We start from the raw sequence: 22,677 nt of genomic DNA on the forward strand, positions 1-22,677 counted from the left end.
TTTCAAAATTCTGATTGCCAAGAGTTGTTTCTTTGTGACAACACCTACTGCTTAGCTTTATAGGTTAGTGTAGATGTAGCTGCAGATAAAATAAATTCATCCTCATGGAAATCAATGGAAATCAATTAAAGAATTCTACACACAATTATCACAACTCAAAGTCTTGGAATCTAATGGTAAGGCAATTTCTTTACCAAATTCTACTACAATAAACTTTTGTAAATATTTATTTTTTGTTGGTGAGTTTCTAAAAATACTAACTACTTTTCTTATTTTATTTTAGTGTGTGTAATTACACTAACCTCATTATCATTATCATGTTCAATAAAATATGCAGATTTTTCTTAATTTACTGTTGACTTATATGTCTACCACAGGTAAGCATACACCATAGCCAAACAAAGCTGCTGTTCTGCATTTATTTGTTTAACAAATTTGGACATATAGGGTGAACCATCAGGTGTTATGAAATCTATTTCTCTAAAGACCGTATTCACAATTCCCCCATTCCCACCCCACTACAAGTTCTAAGCAATTCTCTTACACACACACACACACACACACACACACACACACACACACACTAGTCCAATATTCCACAAAATTCCATCTTGATTATTGCATCTACTATCATTTTTCGAATATCACTGCTGTAATCCAGTACCACTTCATTTTTTAATGGTTACTGGAGTAAATGGTTACTGGTAAATCACTAAAACCTCTCCAAATCAATCCTTTTCTGATTAATGGAAGCAGAAAAAAGATGGAATGGTAAGCCATCATAAGCTTATATGAGTTAAGATTTCTGATAGCTTTTGCTTTGTGCAACAAAGAGCCTAGTAAAACAGATATGAATTTCATGACATTCTCAGGTTTTGTTACATTTATGTTGTGTAACAATTCCTCGACTGCAAATTTGGTAATATCAATGGCTTATTATGGTTATAACATAATATAACCCTTATGTTATAAATCAAAAAACAGTTTTTAAGTAGCACCAAAAAACTGGTATTTGAATATTAGAAAAAAAAACTGACCAGATCTCAGTACAGTCATCCTTCAACTTACGTCTGGGTTCCGTTCCATCTGGCAGAAAATACGTCGTTACATTAAATCAACAGAGTTATAGAGGTTAGGGACTTAACCGTAATAATTATACTGTCATTTTAATTTTTAAACCTTATTATAAAACTGTACAGTGTGTTACTGCAACTATAAAACAGGAGAATAATCACCCAAATCTTCCTCTGCAATCACATCTTCATTACCTTCCTTGTATGAACCAGGCTGTGGCTTTTCTGGTGTAACCTTTGTTTGTTTTTTTGATGAAAATGTCAAATGTGCTTTGCTTATGCCTTTTCTTCTTTTCATCATAAATTTGTTCATTCATAGCAAGCAAATGTATCATGTAGTTTCATTTCTATTATTAAGTAGCATTCAACATTGGAGTCCGTGTTATCAGCCATTTTGAGAACATTGCTAACTGCAAAAAACATTTCTGCAAGACCCTTCACTGTAAATTGTTTAACTACCTCTTCCTGTTTATCTTTTCCCTCTTCCTTTTTGTGTTGTTCTTCTTCTGCAACACGTTGTTCCTCCAGTTTGACCAATTCTTCGTTGGTCAACTCTTCAGGGGAACTTTCTATGAGTCAAATTATGTAGTCATCATTCACTTCGAGATTCAGATTGTTTGTTAGGCCCACTATTACAAACTTCCAATCATGCACAAATCTTTTTAATGTATTTTTCCATATGCCACTCATACATTTAGAGGTCACTTCGTCCCAAGCCACAGCTATATTTTTAATAGTATGATAAATATTGAATGTTTTCCAGAATTGCATGAGAGTCTCGTCATTTCCTTCAGTAGCAGAAATGCCTTGTGGAAAAGCTCTCCATAAATAATAAGCCTTAAACACTGCAAGAGCTCCCTGATCCATGTTGGATCAATAAAGTAATGTTTGGAGGAAGAAACATGATCTTGAAGTTGGTGAAGATCACCGCTTTAAGATGTATAAGATGGATGACTTGGAGCGTTATCTACAATTCATAAAATTTTAAATTCTACATTTTATTTCACACAATAGCTTTTTATTTCACCCGCAATCAACAGTTGATTAAGGCATCCTGAAACAATTTTTGAGTCATCCACGTCTTCTTATTGCTCAAATAATGAACTGGGAGTGTGCTTCCTAATGTTTTTGAAGATCTGTGGATTCTCTTCTTCTGCAACATGTTGTTCCTCCAGTTTGACCAATTCTTCATTGGTCAACTCTTCAGGGGAACTTTCTATGAGTCAAATTATGTAGTCATCATTCACTTCGAGATTCAGATTGTTTGTTAGGCCCACTATTACAAACTTCCAAAATCATGCACAAACCTTTTTAATGTATTTTTCCATATGCCACTCATACATTTAGAGGTTACTTCGTCCCAAGCCACAGCTATATTTTTAATAGCATGATAAATATTGAATGTTTTCCAGAATTGCACTGTGCTGTATCACAAATGTTTCAGTTTATATCTAGCCACATTACCCTTAACAGAATTGTAATTAAGGCATTAAGAGCTTTGAAACTAGGTATAGATTTTAGGTTTTGTGAAGGAATTGTCTGCTCGGGCATATTTTTCTGAAACAAGGAGGTCTCATCCATATTAATTATTTGCTGTGGCAAATAATTTTCCTCTGTAATAATTTTATCTAATTTTTCCACAAACTCCTTGGCAGCCTTCTCAGCACTTGCAGATTTCCACACATTTTCACATTATGCAGTGCAAAATGCTGCTTAAATCTCATGAACCAACCAGAAGACGCTTTGAATTTGTAGTTGCAATCGGTTCCTGCTTTCTTCTTCATCAACATGTTGAAGAGACTTAGTGGCTTAGCGGTTATGGTCATAGTGCTAAGGGGTATGCACTTTTGGTTCAGGTCCTCTATCCATGATGCAAGTAGCTTTTCCATATCACCGATAGGACCTTGTCGTTGCTTCGTCACTATCGCCGATTTAATGGAAGCAGATCCTCTCAAGCCCATTTGATGCCCATTTTGAAAAATAAGGATAAAATCGTAGATGATTTCATCCTTATTTTTCAAAATGGGCATCACTGTAGAATGAGACCATCCGAAGTCATGTGCAATCACATTGACGGGCTTACAAGCTTCATGTTGCTTGATAACTTGCAACTTCATTTCAAGATCAATTGCTTGCCTGGTTTTTCTGTGATTCTTCACTATATTTTTTGATTGTGCATGAAGGGGCCATGTTGCACAAAACATCACTAAATATTTAACGATAAATACACAAATAACCCATTTTTCAAATACAAAATCAACAGAGGAACTGTTGAAGACAAGTGTTGACTGCCGAGGGAGATTGCTGATGAAAGCGTTGTTGCCACTATCCATGCTTTACCTTAAGCTCGTTTACATCTTGTTTGAAAGTATAGCCGAAAATGTTATTTATTCCCTTATGGGATCACGGATGTATCTTCGAAAGGACGTAACTCGAACGGACGTGAGTCGAGGGATGACTGTATTCAGAATCTGGGGAAATTAGTATTGTAAGTCCTAATTTCTTCATCCATAGTCTATGTAGACTGTTGGAGCACTATAAAGGTGATAGTCCTAACATATTCTCCAAATGCTTGTTTAGGAATCTCCTTAAGAAAGTGGACAATAAATAATTTGTCCACTTTCTTACATTACGAGGGTGGTCTGAAAAGTTCTTGGCCTCGACCATCGATGGCAACACTATCAATAAGATTTTTTTTTCTAAGTTGGTACATCTGTCATAAGCATCCATGTGAAACTGCAAGTCATTCTATCAAGTAGTTTGTTTTATGCAGCTATCTGAAGCAAAAGTGTCGCCTGTATCCCTTGAAATGGATAAAATTCACTATTGTGCAGTTATAAAATTCTTTGTAAAAGGAGGTTTAACGCCCAAAAGAAATTCATTCAAAGTTCATAAAGGTTTATGGGTGCTCTTCTCCTTTGTTTTCGATAATTAAGAAATGGGCTGCCGAGTTTAAATGTGGCCATACCAGCCTTGAAGATGATCCATGTGAAGGATGTCCAAAAAGCGTAACAACACCGAAATCATTGATCAGCGTATGATATGGTATTGGATGATCGGCAAGTCAAAGTGCATGAAATTGCTGAGACTATAGGCATTTCAAAATAATGTGTAGGATACATTTTGCATGAAGAATTGCATATGAAAAAGCTTTACATAAGATGGGTGTCGACTTGCTCATTGCTTGGAGTGTTTTAACAAGAATAAAACTGATTTTGTGCATTGATTTATTACTATGGATGAGACTTGGATTCACCATTACACACCAGAATCCAAACAGCAGTCAAAACAGTAGACAGAAGCCGGTTGTTCAGCGCCAAAGAAGAAAAAGTTAATTCCATCAGCAAGAAAGGTCATGGCATTGGAGTTTTGGGATGCTAAAGGCATTTTTTTTATTAATTATCTTGAAAGGGGTAAAATAATAACCGGGGAATATTATTCTGATCTTTTAACCAGACTAGATGAAAAAATTCAGGAGAACAAACCCGGTTTGCAGAAGAAAAAAATCATCTTTCATCAGACAATGCACCTGCCCACAAAGGTGTTTTTGGCAATGGGAAAATTAAGGGATCTGCAATATGAATTGTTGGAACATCCATCCTATTCCCCATGTTTGGCTCCCTCTGACTTCTATCTCTTCCCAAAACTAAAAGTCTTCCTCGCTGGTCAGCGTTTTTCTTCGAATCAAGAGGTGATTGCAGCTGTAGAGGGATATTGTAGATCTTACTGAGAACCATTACTGGATAATGGCGCTGGAGCATCGCTGGAATAAATGTATTGGTCTTAAGGGAGATTATGTTGAAAAATAAAAATAATTTTGAAATTATAAATTCATTTTTTTTATTGTTAGGCTGAGAACATTTCAGACCACCCTCATATCTATCCAAGTGATTACAGATTTTTCCTGATGTCTTTTGCCAGAAGCCAAGCCATCTAGTGCTAATTTAGGTAAGCTATTTCTGATCTAAGTATGTGGCCAGACACTGGAGCTGTTTCGCAATGTATTTGTGATATTTTCTTGTGTTCTAGATGGAGCAGATTCTCCTTCTCTGTTATGTATGCCATATATGGTATCTTGAAACGTTTCCTGCAGCACTTCATCTTGAGGGCCTATAATCTTTTCTCATCTTCCTTTAGCAATGTCCAACTCTTACATCTGTATAGTAAGAGAGAGTTAACATGGTATCAATGAGGTAGAGTCTCATAGCTAGTTGTATTTTATTGTCTTTAATAAATTTAGTTTAATCCTTTATCCAAGTGTAAGCAAACAAAGTTTGCACCTGAAAATATCTTCAGGACTGAGGTAAGGTGGTACATCCCTTGGCAACTCATAGCAAAGGTGCACCAAGCTCTCATCACTCCTTGTCTCAGCATCTCCCATAATGCAAAGCACATTTCCTTGCGGACATGTATACTGCTATGCATTAAGGGAAGGGCCACTACCCAGATTGGTTTCCCTTTGTTTAAGTGCAGGGGATACCTCTTCCAAAAACTCTTAAAATCCCCCGGATCACCCAATAATGAGCGACCTGCAGGATCAGAAAGTCAGAAACTCAGTTGGCTCTACATTGTGGCAGTCTCCCCCCCACCACCACCACCACTGAGCAGAGCCACTCATTTGCTCATCTGGAAGGGTAACAGCAACAGCCATGCCTCAGTTAACTTCACAGGCTACAGCATTGCCATTCATTACCCCCTCACTCAGGCCCTGGGCGACAGCAACAGTCGAGCCTCAGTTAAAACTTCATGGGCTACAGCATTGCCATTCATCACCCAAGCTTCTAACCGGTTTCAACCTTTATTGAGGTCTCATCAGTGTGAGGCAGACCCAGAGTGGCGATACTAAGGCAGAAGCAACAGAGAGGTCATGTTTACCTAAACACGTTGCCAACCGGTGTACCACCTTATTATTAAGGTGGTACACCGGTTGGCAACGGTGATACACTTATTATTCCAACATCTTTCTCTAAATTGGATTTAGAGAAAGATGTTGGAAGTTTATTTTGCACTTGGTTAGACCATAATAAATTTAGTTTAATCCTTTATCCAAGTGTAAGCAAACAAAGTTTGTGCCTGAAAATATCTTCAGGGACTGAGGTAAGGTGGTACATCCCTTTGCCCCTCATAGCAAAGGTGCACCAAGTTCTCATCACTTCTTGTCTCAGCATTCAAACAATTTATTGTCTTTCCCAAATGGCTGTAAACGCTGAAGGGCAACAGTTGCTTTAGCAATGCATGCAATGAATATTTCTTACAAGTTAAAAATTTTTAATTATTTATTTTATTAATGAACATTTATAATCCTTCATTTTCAATGTTGTTTTACACAGTTCAAATATAGTACGAGTACTTTGGTATAGTTCTTAGAGTGTTAGGATGAACTTTAATTTAAAATATCTTGATTTTATACCAAGAAAACATAGCAGTTTTTCTTTCTGTTCCCTGTATTCCTGTGCAGAAAAAAAATTCCTTAAAATCTTTATTTTTTTATTGAATTAAACCTTGTTTTTTAAGTTCATTTGCTATCATGTTCAACTATTTTAAAAATTAGTACTACGAAAACTAGTTTGTTACTGAGATGACAATGTGCATGTTTACTAGAAATAGACAGAGCTTGCTGTGCCACAAGCATGACTAAATTATACAAATTTTGTAAAATTTTTTCTCAATTAATGGAGGGAATCATGCTACCTGACTGGTAGAGACATCTATTTAGTTCATATGTGAACAAAACGTTTTGCACATGTCTGAAATAATTAATGATATATGATCAAGTATGAGTATGGTAAAGCCATCAATTCTTTCTGGCTCAGAAATATCAGTATACTGTTTATACAAATAGACTTATTTACTATAATCATTCTTTTATTCTTCCAGGAATCATAATTCATGGTATTAATGTTACTTCCTTTCATTGTCAAGAGACTAAGTACTGTATGTATATATTCTATACCTCACCATTCCTGTTTTGATGACATTCAATTTGGGCTTAAACTTGTGTTTCTGGTTATGAACTAAACAAAATATCCTTTTGCAATTGTGCTTCCTCATCTGGAACTTCATTTATTAGCATAAAAATTTTCTTTATCCTGCCTGACAGCTCTTTTGACTTCTCTATATAATATTTCATAAGTGAGCAATGATCCTTGTATTAGTGTGGTCACAGTAGTACAGTAGATAAGAAATCAATATATATCTAAAACAAATATATTATTTACAACTAATAATGATAAGACCTTCCAAAATTATTAGATTCACAGAAGAAACATCAGTTATGTTGGATGATCTTTTAGAGACTAGTGAAGAGAACTCACTGGAAATGCCTGATGGCTCTTTTGACTTCTCTATATAGATCTCACATTGAATTCTAACTAGGCCTAGTTACTTCTTGGCTGTATCCTGTATTATAATCATTATAATCTTGACTCCTCAGAGCAATTCCAGTGAGTTCTCTTCACTAGTCTCTAAAAGATCATCCAACATAGCTGATGTTTCTTCTGTGAATCTAATAATTTTGGAAGGTCTTATCATTATTAGTTGTAAATAATATATTTGTTTTAGATATATATTGATTTCTTATCTACTGTACTACTGTGACCACACTAATACAAGGATCATTGCTCACTTATGAAATAAATCCATTGTTGTTATTCTACTTTTTTAAATTGTCAGAGTACCATCACTGGGCACAATGATACTCCAGAGAAGTAGCTTCCCAACAGCATCTGCTTCCCCTTGGCATGGCATGCAGACAGCTGCCTATAGAGCTTATTTGGTCCTCTAACATATTCTGAGGCAGAAAAGTGTAGGCTGGGTAGGAAAAGTTGGATGGCAAGTGTGATAACATCAATGATGCCATTCCACAGCTCTAGTTAGATGGGCTACTGCCAATCCTCTAGAAGCCGATTTGTCATCACGGGAAAAAAAGACAACCCCTTTTCCATTAAAGTCACAAATATGTTACATAAAAGAATATGCCCAAAGTATCCTGCATCAATCCCTGGAGAACCTAGTTCGGTAGAGAAAAAGCTATAGGATTGAACATGCACCTCCAAAGCAAAATAATAAAAGCAAGAAAACAAAACTTCATGATTACTGCATATAACGTAAGAACATTAACAGATGATGAAAAGGTAGAGGAATTGGAATATGAAATAAACAAAATGAAATGATTAAGTATGAGATATTTTCCTTTTGGATTTATTAGTAGACCATAGTCATTCATAAATATACAGTTGTTGACAAGTTTCGCCAGCTAATTCTGTCTGGCTTCTTCAGGAGAAGAAAATAGGTATACTAACGTTTAATGGTAAAAAAGAAGAATGGAGTAACAACAGTTAAATTAATTAAAATTGAAAATGACGTGTAACATCAAGAGCATGGAGTCTTAGTCATCGTTTGTTGATCGCGTTTTATAGTTTTCCGAAATTAAATTCTGCTAAGCTTAGTGAATTTATTAAGCTTTTCCAAATGTCTTTCAGTATCATGCCTTGATTTCTATTTAGATTATCTCCTGTCCGGAGTACCACTGCAGCTTCTTTAAAGTTTCTACATCTGAAATCTTCTTCAATGTAAGGCATGGAGCTGTTGTCCCAATCAATGGAGTGATTTGAAATCGATAAATGATGGGCTAATTGTGAGGTATCTGTTCTGTTGTTATTGTTGTAATCCCCCTAAATGTGTTCTTTTTTTTGGATTTCTAGGCTTCTTGATGTTTGGCCTGTATAATTCAGTCCACAGGAACATGGGATGTTATATAACTACACCTGCATACCTGTACAAGGCAATACTGTCCTTAGGAGATCTTTGACATGTGTCATGTAATTTGAACAGGTTTGAAGGAAACCCTGATCTTGAAAGATCCCATGAGTTTTTGCTATTTTTGTTGAAACTGAGCCGGCATGAGATATGACAATGGACAATGTATACTGCATAACTGGAGGTTGTTTCTATGCAGAATCTTTTGAATTATATTTTTTGGGGAACCATTGCTAACTAGAGTTTGAGATATGAGAGAGAGAGTTCATCAAGGAGATCTTTTTCTTCTGTGATAATATTTGTTGCTCTGAGGTATCTGTTCTGTTCTCAACAACAACAGAAACCTCACGATTAGCCCATCATTTCTTGATTTCGAACTACTCCATCGATTGGGACAACAGCTCCATGCCTTACATTGAAGAAGATTTCAGATGTAGAAACTTTAAAGAAGCTGTAGCAGTACTCAGGATAGGAGATAATCTAAACAGAAATCAAGGCATGATACTGAAAGACATTTGGGGAGTGCTTAAGGGTCAAAGCTGTATAACTGAGAGGAGAACTCCACATAGCTTTTAAAGGAATGCGGAGAACCGACCAGGGCTTCTGACCTAATGTCCAATCCTCACTTTCTCGTAGTGCACCCTGTTGGGTATCTACTTTGATACTGAACGAACGAGGATAGGCTGGCAATTTGGGATTTAGCCGACCAAATTGTATTCTTATTGGTTAAACCAAAATAAAAAATGATCGTACAACATGACAAAATTTCATGCCAGCTGGGGCGTCGCCCGGTTAAACAAGGCCCCCCCGTTGTTTTCGCCAGGGAACCAGGGTGAACAGCGAAAAGTCAGCTACTGGAACAAATCTGAAAACAAACCCCAACTCAACATCACCAGAGTTAAAGATCGGTACTATCAATGTAAGAAGCCTGAATGGCAAAGAAATGGAGCTAGCTGAGGAATTAGATAAGTACCAGATCGACATAATAGGGGTGACTGAGACAAAAAGGACCAAAACTGGCGAGATCTTTCTGAGCAATAAATACAAAATGTTATATTCAGGCAATGACAATCAAGGAAAAGAAGGAGTAACCATAGTATTCAACACAAAATATGAGGCTAATCTTCTTGAATGGCAGTCAGTCTCAAGTAGAGTAATGTGGGCAAATATGAGACTGGGGAACTGGACAATGAGACTTATTTGTGCCTATGGTCTCACAGAAGGTTCTACTAAGGTAGAAGTGGAGGAATTTTGAGGGTTTAGAAAAAGCAACTGACACAATGAAAAAGGAAAATTTGGTCCTTGTTGGGGATCTAAATAGCAGAGTAGGAAATGATTGTGAGCCATACAAAATTATTTTGGGAAAATTGGGAGAAAAGAGCAAAGCTAATAATAATGGCAAATATCTGTTGGATTTCTGCTCAATACATGGACTGGTTATTACTAACACCATGTTCCAACATAAAAATGTGCACAAATTCACATGGAGAGAAAAGGCTAGGAATAAGAAAAGTCTCATTGACTATGTGATTGTTGATAGTGATGTTTTCTCCCTAGTGCAGGACACCAGAGTGTACAGAGGATTCCAAATTGGAAGTGATCACTATTTAGTCTTGAGCAGGATAAAATTGAATTTCATATTGAAAAGAATAACATGTAAGAAAGTTTTAAAGCGAATAAAAGTTGAGCAGCTCTCAGATGTGAACTGTAGACTAAAATACACAAAGATTATTGAAGAAAAAATGAAAGAGTTTGAGAACAGGAATCAAACCTTGGAGATTCAGTGGCAAACTCTGAAGAAAACATTGATTGATTCTGCCAGAGAGGCATGTGGTGAGGTTGTGTGCAAGGATAAAAAAATCAGAACTCCCTGGTGGACACAGGAAGTTAAAGAGGCAGTGAAGGAAAAGAAGAAAGCACATCAAAAGTTCCTGGCAAATAAGTCAACTTTTACTCTTACAGAAGACAAATGTAAGAAAGCTAAACAGTGTGTAAAACTAGCTAAACAAAAGTCATGGGAGGACTTTGGCAAGAATATAGAAAATAAATATCAAGAAGGTGGCAAAATATTCTGGAGATTGTTAAAGAAGCTTAGGAATGGAGGAAAGAGTGCTGTAAAAGGAGTTAGAGATGATAAAGGTGACATGAAAACAGGAGAAAAAGATATCCTTGAAGTATGGAGTAATTACTTTGAAAAACTGCTAAATGAAACAAGCAGTGATGACAGCACAGTGATAAAAAACACTGACTAGGCATGCAGTCAGGAATACATATCCATACTTGAAGTAGAAAAAGCCATCAAAGGCTTGAAATGTGGAAAGGCAGCAGGAGTAGATCGACCAGAAATGCTGAAGTATGGTGGTATAAGAGTCTTACAGTGGCTGCACTGCATAGTTCAGAAAGCCTGGACAGAGGGACGAATTCCCGATGATTGGAGTAGAGCTCTCATAGTACCCATATATAAAAAGGGAAATAAAACTGAATGTGAGAATTACAGAGGTATTTCCCTACTGAGTGTTCCTGGTAAGATCTATGCAAGTTCTTCCACAAGAACTTGCATAGATCTATGCAAGATCTATGCAAGTTTCTTCCACAATTCTTCTCAACCGTTTCTCAAGTTGAGAAACGGTTGAGAAGAATTGTGGAAGAAAAGCTTGGTGAAGAACAAGCTGGATTCAGGCTAAATAGAGGCTGTCAGGATCAGATCTTCACTTTACGACAAATAGTCGAGAAAGCATGGGAATATAATAAAGATCTGTATTTAAGTTTTGTCGATTTGGAAAAGGCATATGACAAGGTGCCAAGAGAGAAGCTATTCGATACGCTGCAGTTATATGATGTCAATGGGGCATTATATCAAGCAATACTTAGTCTTTATTTGAGTTGTAAGTCAGCTGTTAGAATTGAAGGAAGTACAGGAAGATGGTTTAATATTAAATCTGGTGTGAGACAAGGATGTACATTATCCCCTCTGTTATTCATTATCTATATGGATCACATTATGAAGGAATGTGGTATTAAACCTGATATCAAAATTGCAGATGTTAATGTCAGCTCTTTGCTTTATGCGGATGATGTTATACTTCTAAATAAATCAAGTCTGCAAGATTCTCTGACTAAATTGAATAGCTGTTGTAATAGATATGGTATGAAGGTCAGCAATAAAAAGACAAAGACAATGAAAATAGGCAGAATCATTGAAAATGTCAACTGTGTTGTGAATGGAGACCCTGTGGAACAAGTGAAACATTTCAGCTACTTAGGCACGATTTTTACTGAAGATGGTAAATTAAATATAGAAATAGACAACAGAATCAGCAAAGCTGGTATGGTGGGAAGTCAATTGAATAAATTCATATGGAATAAGAAAGAAATTAGTCGGAACACTAAATTAGCTGTATACAAGACAGTGTTCAAACCAGTTTTAAGTGTTTTACTTCTGGGTCAGAAATAAAACACTTGACCAAAGACTAGAGACCGCAGATATGAGAGTCCTGAGAAAGATTATAGGTGTGAACAGATGGCATTAAAGGCAATATCATATTAAAAACGAGGATATTAGGAAAGAACTTGACATTGTCAACATCCAGGAATGCGTTAGCAGAGCTAATCTCAGGTGATATGGTCACTTAAACAGAATGGGCGAAGAAAGATTAGCAAAACAAGTGTTCTCTGCCAGGTTGGCAGGAAAACAACCCAAAAGAAGAATAAGATATAGGTGGATTGATACGGTACAAAGTGCCTTAGACGACAGAAAGATAAGATCTGATAATGTTGGAGTCTTGACAAGTAACAGACTGATTTGGAGGAAAATTGTAGATAGGAAGTTAGTAATGATGTAATTTTTTCATGTAGTACTGTCATATCCTGTACACCCCTTGAGGGTACATGGCAGGAATTTGATGATGATGATGATAATAAATTCACTAAGCTTAGCAGAATTTAATTTCGCGAAAAACTATAAAATGCGATCAACAAACAATGACTAAGACTCCAAGCTTCATGCTCTTGATGTTACACGTCATTTTCAATTTTAATTAATTTAACTGTTGTTATTCCATTCTTTTTTATCAGTAAACATTAGTGTACCTATTTTCTTGTCCTGAAGAATTAAGACAGAATTAACTGGTGAAACTTGTCGACAACTGTATATTTATGAATAACTATGGTCTACTAATAAATCCAAAAGGAAAATATCTCATGCTTAGTGTCAAGGGACCAAATATAAAAAAGTTACAAAAATGAAATGATATATAATAGGACTAAGTGAAGTGAAAAAATCTGAAGGCTACATAACACTAAAATCAGAAAATGTGCTTTACTGGAAAGGACTAGATGGTGAACAGAGAGGAATAGGTTTTCTTATAAACAAAAGTAAAGCAAAAAGGTTACTAAATATGCAAGAATATCAAGATCAGATAGCATATATCATAGTTCAGACATCAGGACAGAAAACAATTAAAATAGTAAAAATATATGAATCAACCAACAGTTATGAAGTTGAAGAATTCTATGACACAGTGATCAATAGCATACAGCAAGATCCTACAGCTTATGCACTTATACAATAGTGTTGGGAGATTTTCATGCACAATTAGGAAAAAATAAAAATAAACTTGAAAAGTACATAGGAAAAAATGGAATACGAGAGTGAAATTAAAGAGAAAATATGATGATAAACTTCATAGTGAGGAACCAGTTGAATGTTATGAATACAATTTACAAGACCAAAACAAACTGGAAAACTAGTCCAAATGGACAAACAAAAAGCAAAATAGATTATATTTTATCATTTCATATAAGAATATTTAAAGATGTTTCAGTCATTAATCAAATAGGCATAGGAAGTGATCACAGAATACGTAAGTCGAATTAGTAAGCTGCTTAAGTGTAACTTCATAAGAAACTGCAATATTTGTTATTATTATATGTATGTATATATATATATATATATATATACACACACACACACAAAAATGTATATTATTTACACAGTATTATTTTATAAATGAAACATCATGCAGCAGTATTTACTCAGATATAAACTATAAAACTATGAAAAATATATAAGATATAAAAACAAACTGAAATAACACTTTTCAAATAAAAAAATGTCTTGTGACAGCTAATTTAGCTTCTTCTTGGTATGATTGTGCCCTTCAACATTACCGCACCTTTCAACAATGCGAACTTTATCCTTCGCTATCATATTCACTGTCGAAATAGGTCGATTTATATCCCGAGCTATTGTTGATATAATTTTCCCGTCTTCACACATCGAATTATTTTGAACTGTTCTTCTCAAGTAATTGCAGACCTTTGTTTTTTAGATTTATTACCAGAGCATTCGGTTTTGCGTTTCGAATCCATTTTAAGGGTAAATAGACAATGATTGCTAAAACATGACCTTCCCTTATAAACCCATGTTGCTCATTGCAAAGTAGAGATTTGCTGTCAACCCTTTCTGAATGAGAGCCTTAATCAATTTTTCCATAATCTTCACCACCACTCCTGAGATACTAACTGGTTGACAGTTGGATACATCGGTCTTTGCACCATCCTTATGCACTGAAATTACCATACATTCTTTCCATTCGTGCAGAATCTTCCCTATTCTGAGACTCATATTAAACAACCTAGTCAAAGGAAAGCCAGTTCAGCTGAACATTCTTTTAGTACAAGTGCTGATATCCCAACAGTTCCAAATTGCTGAATTCTTATTCAGTTTATGCAACAGTTCTAATACCTTGTCCTCATACACCTTAATTTCTTCATCCAGTGAAGAGGTAGCAGTGAGCTCAATGTCACATACACCAAGTTGATAACTTTTAACAAAATGGGCACTCATTAGTTGAACAATTTAGAAGCTGCATTTAGAAGTGTTATTCTTTCATATTCATTGTTTCTTTTACTTGCAGCATATCGACTAAATTCTTGTGAGTTGTCTTTAGCAAGCAGAGCCAGTTTCTTTTCATACTCAGACTTTGCTTTCCATACAACAGTCGCGACTATTCTAGCCTGCTGCTTATAATTTTCATAATGCACATCATCTTTATGCACATGGTATTCGTTCCACATCTCTTGCCTAATAAGATTACACATCCATTTGACACCTACCCTATTTATTCTTTGAGCTCTCTCAGGACACACTCTGATATCACATCATTTAAGTACTGTTCAAATACCTCCCATGCACTAGCAATATTCTTCCCATCCATGAACTGATTCAATTCCACTGAACTCAGTATACTCCTCAGTTAGTCATAATTTCCTGCTTTGTAGTTCAGCATGTAACTTTTTCTGAATGTAACATTCATCAACTTAGCCACTTCCTAAGTGAACCATGTGATCATTGTCACCAACTGGAGGCCGAATAGTTACATCTTTAACTAGAATACCCTATGACACTATAATCAAATCTAACACTCTTTGATCTTGAGTTCCTTCTGTCACATGCTGCTCGAGGAAGTTGTCCCGCAACAACTCAATAAGTATATTTTCATTCTCATGAAATTCTACTGCTATCCAATCAATATTTGGATAATTAAAGTTTCCCATTCTGATTACTCTTTTCACGTTCATCTTGTCTATTTGGTGATGTATTTCTTCATCACTAGCAACCGATCCACCAGGTCTTTAGCAACACCCCACTATGTAATTGATCTTGTTAGATTCCACCTCACACCAGATGGCTTCAAACTCAATGCCACATGAAATACTTGTAGTACTACTACAACCATAGGTCCTACCTCTAACTGGGTTCAAGTCATCCAACATCATTAGCAGCATCCCCCTCTCCTCTCCTATCCTTCCAAAAAATAGTGTACCTTTACACTCGATACAGTTAGTATGTCTGATAACCAGGTCTCACTAATACCTACAATCTGAGGTCCCAACATATTGACTAAGGCAACAAACTCTACCCCTTTGTTTCTGATACTGCTAGCATTCGTGTATAATAATTTCTGATACTCCTAGCAGACAATAACCTACCTGCATATTCTTTTGTATATTCTTATCTGCAGTCCGTGTGACACAGTTGGACAACTAGCAGATCTGTGTTCTTCTGTAGTGAGAAGAATATACCTAGGAAGAACTTTTATATTTAGGAAAAAAGCATTTGTGAGAAGGAGAAAAGAGAAGAATTCAGATAGGTTGGGTTGCTTTTGGCAAACTGAAAAGATTCCTGGGCAGTAAAATAAAACTAGACAATACAGCCAAACTTTTCAACCTATGTATCATCCCAGTTATGACCTATGGATCAGCAACATGGCCAGTAACCAAACAATTACTAGACATAATGAGGAAAACTGAGTGTAGAATGGAGACAGCCAAGCAAAACATCAGACTGCAAGAGAAATAAGAACATAAACAAAAGTGTTGGATATAGGGGAAGCGATTTTAAAACTGAAATGGAAGTGGATAGGACATATGGTAAAAATGAAAAGTGATACAGGGACAAATCACCCAGTGGCGTCTATATAAAGGAAGACTAATGCCAGAACAACAAGAGAACATGGAAGGACAACCTAGTGGGGATGGCTCAAGAATACTGGCAAATAGGTAAGCCTTCAACAGAGAAAGATGAAAACAAATGTGGGAGGTCTATAATCATATATGGTTATGAAAAGGGCTTAGAAGAAGTTTCAGAATCAAAATATCTGTGTGTGTGTGTGTGTGTGTATATATATATATATATATATATATATATATATATATTTAGATCAGTAATAAAGTTTCTTATGTCTATGTGTTCTTAGAGTCTAGACTAGTTTTTTTAAGTGGTACTATGAGCATAGTCTAGACCAGTGGCAGCCCGTACATAAGAAGTGCGACACTGCAGCACCCCCAAGGAAAAAATGAAAATTTTAAATTTTGTGTTTATAAATAATAACAATGCTTACAACATTATATAAATGCAATACAACATGTTAAAGGTTACAGCTTATGTTTTGACAATGATTGAATAGTTAATAATTGGAATTGCTACATGATAATATCGACACTGCATTAGATTGCAGTGTATTTGCTTCAGATTACGAAACAAATACACTGCAATCTAATGCAGTGTCGATATTATCATGTTGCAGCCAGTCTCGCTGATATTCGTTTCTGTTTGTACGTTACAAGGCATTCCAACACTGCTCGGTTGGGCAGTGTATCGTATGCTTACGCACGTTATTTCTGTGAGATACAAAACTTTTATTATTGGTGTGTGTTCATAGTGAGGATGAACTATTTTTTGCAAATCTTATTTTATTCTGTTAAAATGACATATAATTATTTATTTATTATAGATACAAGGCTGAATTATGATGGAGTCACTGTTGAAAATATGAAAAGAATTATATTTTTTCAATTATCATTACACGAAACAAATACACTACGATCTAACGCAGTGTAAGAATTATCGCGGTTTGGTCAAATGCAGCCAGACTCGCCGATATTCGTTTGCGCTTGTGATTGCACATGACAAGTCATTCTGACACTGCTCAGTTGAGCAGTGTATCATATGCTTGCGGACGTTATTTCTGTGAGATATGAAACTTTTATTATTGATGTTTGTTCATGGTGAGGGTGAAATATTTTTAATAAAGCAATTTTTTAATATGTAAATGTATTTATTAATAAATTGGTTACTGATTAGAAAAAAAAAATATTTTCTTTGTATATGCAGCATCCCACTTAAAATTTCCACCACTAGTCTAGTCTCTAGACTATGTCCATAGTACCACTTAAAAAAACTAGTTACATATATGCTTTTAATGAATTATAGGGTCCCAGAACAAAAATTATTTTATAAACAACTGCATAAAGGCTATACCTGTTCTTTTTGTCCACTCACATCAGAACACAGCTTTTCTTGAATTTCAACCAAGCGTAATTCACTGTAAGTAATAATTAACTATAAGTACAAGATTTAATAATAAACTTTGTGCCTACAGATAAAAAAAATTTCAGTATTTTATTTATAGAAGTAAAATAACTTTCCTGTATAATTTTTAAATATTCTATACTTTGTACAGAGTGGCCATAATTAAAGAGGAGATATTCAAATCCCTGCAGTGAAAAATGTATTGGACGAAATTCAACAATACCTGGTGTGAGTACACTCTGGAACATGGTGTTTTTATTTACTTTTTTATACATGGTATAAAAAATTACAAATTTCCATCACCAGAGGACATCTGGCACTATAGGTGCATAGTTTAGGATTAATTTCAAATCATAAAATAATTTTTCTAAGATTTGTTATTGGATCTTCTCTTCTATCTTTCAAATTCCATAATTTTTGAAGCATAGCATTACTGTGTAGTTGATAGGACAATGTTGTATGCAGATGACATCTTGTTGTGTGTAGATTCAAGAGAAGAAGCGGGAACTAACAGTGGAAGAAGATGGAGGAGCTGAGAAGGAAGTGGGATGCAGGATACAAGCGGGTTTGAGGAACTGGAGGGAGATGGCTGGAGTGTTATGCAATAAGAGGGTGCCGATCAATCTGAAAGGCAAAATTTATAGGACAGTGGTGAGGCCAGCTATGACATATGCTATAGAAACTGTGGCCCTGAGGAAAAATAATATCAGCAGGATGGAAGTAGCAGAGATGAGAATGCTTAGGTGGATGTGCGGTGTGACCAGAAAGGATCGTCTGAGAAATGACTATGTCAGGGGGAACAGTGAAAGTTACGAACTTATGAGCGAAAATACAGAAGGCAAGGTTGAGATGGTTTGGTCATGTGATGAGGAGGGAGGACGAATATGTGGGAAGAAGGGTCATGCAGATGGATGTGCAAGGAAGGCGGAAGCGTGGGCGGCCAAAGAAGAGATGGAGGGAGCTGGCAGAAGAGGACTTGAAGATGAAGAACTTGGATGTGGTGACAGCCCAAGACAGGAAGGTGTGGAAGAGACTCATTACAAACAGTGACCCCACTTAAGTGGGAGAAGCTGCAGAAGAAGAAGAAGAAGAATATGATCCAGCATTATTTCAAAGCCAAATATAGAAACTATGAAAGTTTCTACAGGAACGTATAGAGATCGACCAGAGAACTTACAAGAATGTATTCCTGTAAGCTCTCTGGTCAATTTATCTTATGAAACTTTCATAGTTTCTACATTTGGCTTTGAAATAATGCTGGATTTAATATCCACTTGACTTATATAATTTAATATCGCCGAACTGAAGCCTTTTGGCTCCTTATTTAAGTAATACTTTTGCACACTGACTAGAGTTCGCTTACGAAAAATACATCTGACATTTCAAGTTCCTTAGCACTGAATGAGAATTTCTGCTCTCTTAAGGTTTTTTTTTACCTGATTTCTGAGGAGAACCAACCAGTTCAAAACAGTTGTCAGGTCAGTGAAACCTTATCAAAATAGACCAATAAAAGGTGAATATATAGAAGACATAGGCACTGCCAAGTGTCTATATGGTCCATACTAAGGCAACTAGTGAATGCTTGGGAATGTATTCTCGTAAGCTCTTTGGTCAATTTACCTTACGAAGCTTTCATAGTTTCTACATTCAGCTTTGAAATAATGCTGGATCTAATATCCATTTGATTTCAGTATTGTTTCAGTTATCCAGTGAAATCAAGTGTTTAGATCAAGAGAGAACAGGAAAGAGGTACATGAGGATATAAGGATGCCATTGAATGAGTGAAGGTCAACCAGTAGAAAAGGAAACAGACAAGATTCCTTGAGAACATAGAGTTCTAAAGGAGATTGGATAATCTATACTATACATCCTTGAGAATAATTAATATAACATTAGCAAGTTGCGTTTGACTTTGTAACTTTGATTATTATCATCATATCCTCCATGAAGTCAACAGGCTCACTGTGGGAGGTTCATTCAACTGACAATACTTATTATTATAATGAATCTTCAAATCCTAAACACTCCCTGCATTAACACATTCTGGAAATGTGTTCCATTTATCTAGAGTTGTCAGTGGAAAAAATCTATTCCTTGCATTCCTCTTAACCACTCTTACATAACTTACAAGGATGCTCTCTGGTTCTTTCCTTCTCGCACACAGACAACTGAGTTTTACTTATGCCAATCATCTTTGGGCATAGCGACTTAAATGATGCAAGAAACTCGGCTTTCTTATTTCAAATACTCCTTATATTTGTATACAAATATATTTGTAGCTCTCCTTATATTTATATACAAACAATGTCCTTGTCTCTGATGCCATTCTACCAACACTACCATTCTCTACTTCAATTCATGTTATGAAGTATTGAATTTGAATCTAGATCAGTGATTCCCAAAAATTTATCCCCCCCCCCCCGAAACTACTTTCTAAGACCCAAGAAGCTCAGCCTGATACATATAAAAGAAAATCGTATGAAAAATGGATCAGCAGTTCGAGTTTTACGTGAATTTTACAATTTTGCATTTTATTAGGCATCTAGTGGGTGCTTAAGGGTCAAAGCTGTATAACTGAAAGGAGACTTCCACATAGCCTTTAAAGGAATGCGGAGAACCGATCAGGACTTCTGACCTAATGTCCAATCCTCGCCTTCTCATGGTGCACCCTGTTGGGTATCTACCTAGATACTGAACAAACGAGGATGGACTGGCAATTTGGGATTTAGCCGAACAAATTGAATTCTTATTGGCTTAAACCAAAATACAAATTGATGGCACAACATGACAAAATTTCATGCCAGCTGGGGCATTGCCAGGTTAAACAAGGTCTCCATTATTTTTGCCAGGGAACCAGGGTGAACAGCAAAAAGTCAGCTACTGTAACAAATCTGAAAACACACCTCAACTCAACATCACCAGAGTGAAAGATCGGTACTATCAACATAAGAAGCCTGAATGGCAAAGAAATGGAGCTAGCTGAGGAATTAGATAAGTACCAGATCGACATAATAGGGGCGACTGAAACAAAAAAAAAGACAAAAACTGGTGAGATCTTTCTGAGCAATAAATACAAAATGTTATATTCAGGCAATGACAATCAAGGAAAAGAAGAAGTAGCCATAGTATTCAACACTAAATACGAGGCTAATCTTCTTTAATGGCAGCAGTCTCAAGTAGAGTGATGTGGACAAATATCAGAATGAGGGAACTGGACAATGAGACTTATTTGTGCCTATGGTCCCACAGAAGGTTCTCCTAAGGTAGAAGTGGAGGAATATTTTGAGGCTTTAGAAAAAGCAACTGACACAATGAAATTTAGGAAATTTAAGAATATTAGGAAAGAACTTGACATTGTCAGCATCCAGGAATACATTAGCATAGCTAATCTCAGGTGGTATAGTCGCTTAAAGAATGGGCGAGGAAAGATTAGCAAAACAAGTGTTCTCTGCCAGGAAAACGACCCAGAGATAGACCAAGATATAAGGTGGATTGATACGGTACAAAGTGCCTCAGACAACAGAAATATAAGATCTGATAATGTTGGAGTCTTGACAAGTAACAGACTGATTTGGAGGAAAATTGTAGATAGGAAGTTAGTAACGATGTAAATTTTTCATGTAGTACTATCATATCCTGTACATCCCTTAAGGGTACATGGCAGGAATTTGATGATGATGATTATACATGTAGTAGAGATTTTTGAAGTTTGGAAATGCAAAGACATCTTGGAACTAAAATTTTAAAACTATTTATCGAAATCAACAAAAGAAACCAATTGCATGTAAACATAAGACAAGGTGGAGCTAAAAATTTAATAAATATTAAAATTAAGAAAACAAACAAATTGCACATATGTAAAAATCGCACATAAAATAAATAACAATCGATAATATTAAAAAAACCTAATGAGAAGGATGAGCCTGATGTGCTGTTACCAATTTATTGATATTTGGCTCTATATTTGTTAGCAGCATTCTTAAATCACTGCAATCAGTTATTTGCAGTCAGTTTATTTTTTTTAGTTAAAAGATTTGTGACTTCAATGAATCCATGTTTCACTAAATATGATGATGGAAATGAGATTAAAAACTTTTTTTACTACAGCCCACAATCCAGGATAAAGTATTGGCATCTGCTTTTGCAACCAGAACTGTTGGTACCCATTTTTGAATTTTAATTCCTCATTTGTTGTTACTTCTATCAGTTCTTCTTGTAATTGCAAAGATTCTTCTGTGTTTGTACTTGAAAACGGGTCCAGAACCCAATTGGGTATTTTCATTTTAAGAATATCTTTAAACCACAGGTTGAAATCACAATGGAGTCTCCAAGTGCTCACAATAGTTGAGCATGTCTTCATCACATTTTTCCACTGTTGATAGATTCGGAAACTGACTGAATTCTCCTGTGTTTCATTTGTACAGGACGAGTTTTGACACAAATGCAGAAATAACAGCTTTTGTTTTTATTAAATTCAGCTTATCTCCTTGGAGCTGTAGATTTGTTTCATTAAATTTGTTAAATAAGTAGGTCAAATAAGCTGTCACTTTTGAAATTAATTAAGTTGGCTCGTAAAGAATCATCTGTTTTCTAAAAACTGTAGCACTGATTCAAAGAGTTTATAAAATTGATTCAAACATGCACCCTTTGATAGCCAATAAACTGTATGGAGCAGCAAGCAATTGAATTCTTCATTGTTCTTAATACAAAGTGGTCCAAACAATCTGTCATCCAATGAATGACTATTTTGAATTTTTTTATTTGAATGATATCAAATTGCTAACTGCTTGTCACACAATTCAGAAACAATCTAAAACTGATTTCATGCATCTCACGTATTTATAGTATTATACATCAAACAAGTCATAACATGCACATGTTCTTGCCAATGCGTACTGGAGTTGTAAAATCCTGATCACTTGAAAGTGCATGCTTGTTAAGACCTGTCATCAATCCTGATCAGCTGTAACT

General features: G+C 35.7%; 1 protein-coding gene across 2 annotated transcripts in view; it reads right to left on the reverse strand.

Moving 5' to 3' along the window:
• Window positions 1-22,677, reverse strand: part of LOC150110111 (cysteine-rich with EGF-like domain protein 2) — a 215,018-nt gene that overhangs the window by 132,141 nt on the left and 60,200 nt on the right. For both annotated transcript variants that reach the window (XM_090391457.1, XM_090391462.1), the window contains exon 4: window positions 17,656-17,719. In XM_090391457.1, coding sequence (XP_090247583.1) covers window positions 17,656-17,719 — 64 coding nt within the window. The remainder of the gene's footprint in view (window positions 1-17,655; window positions 17,720-22,677) is intronic.

This window comes from Typopeltis vanoorti, chromosome 1 (genome assembly GCF_054136105.1).
Source record: "Typopeltis vanoorti isolate ZY-2024b chromosome 1, IOZ_Tvanoo_1.0, whole genome shotgun sequence".
In the NCBI taxonomy this organism is placed as follows: Eukaryota; Metazoa; Arthropoda; class Arachnida; order Uropygi; family Thelyphonidae; genus Typopeltis; species Typopeltis vanoorti.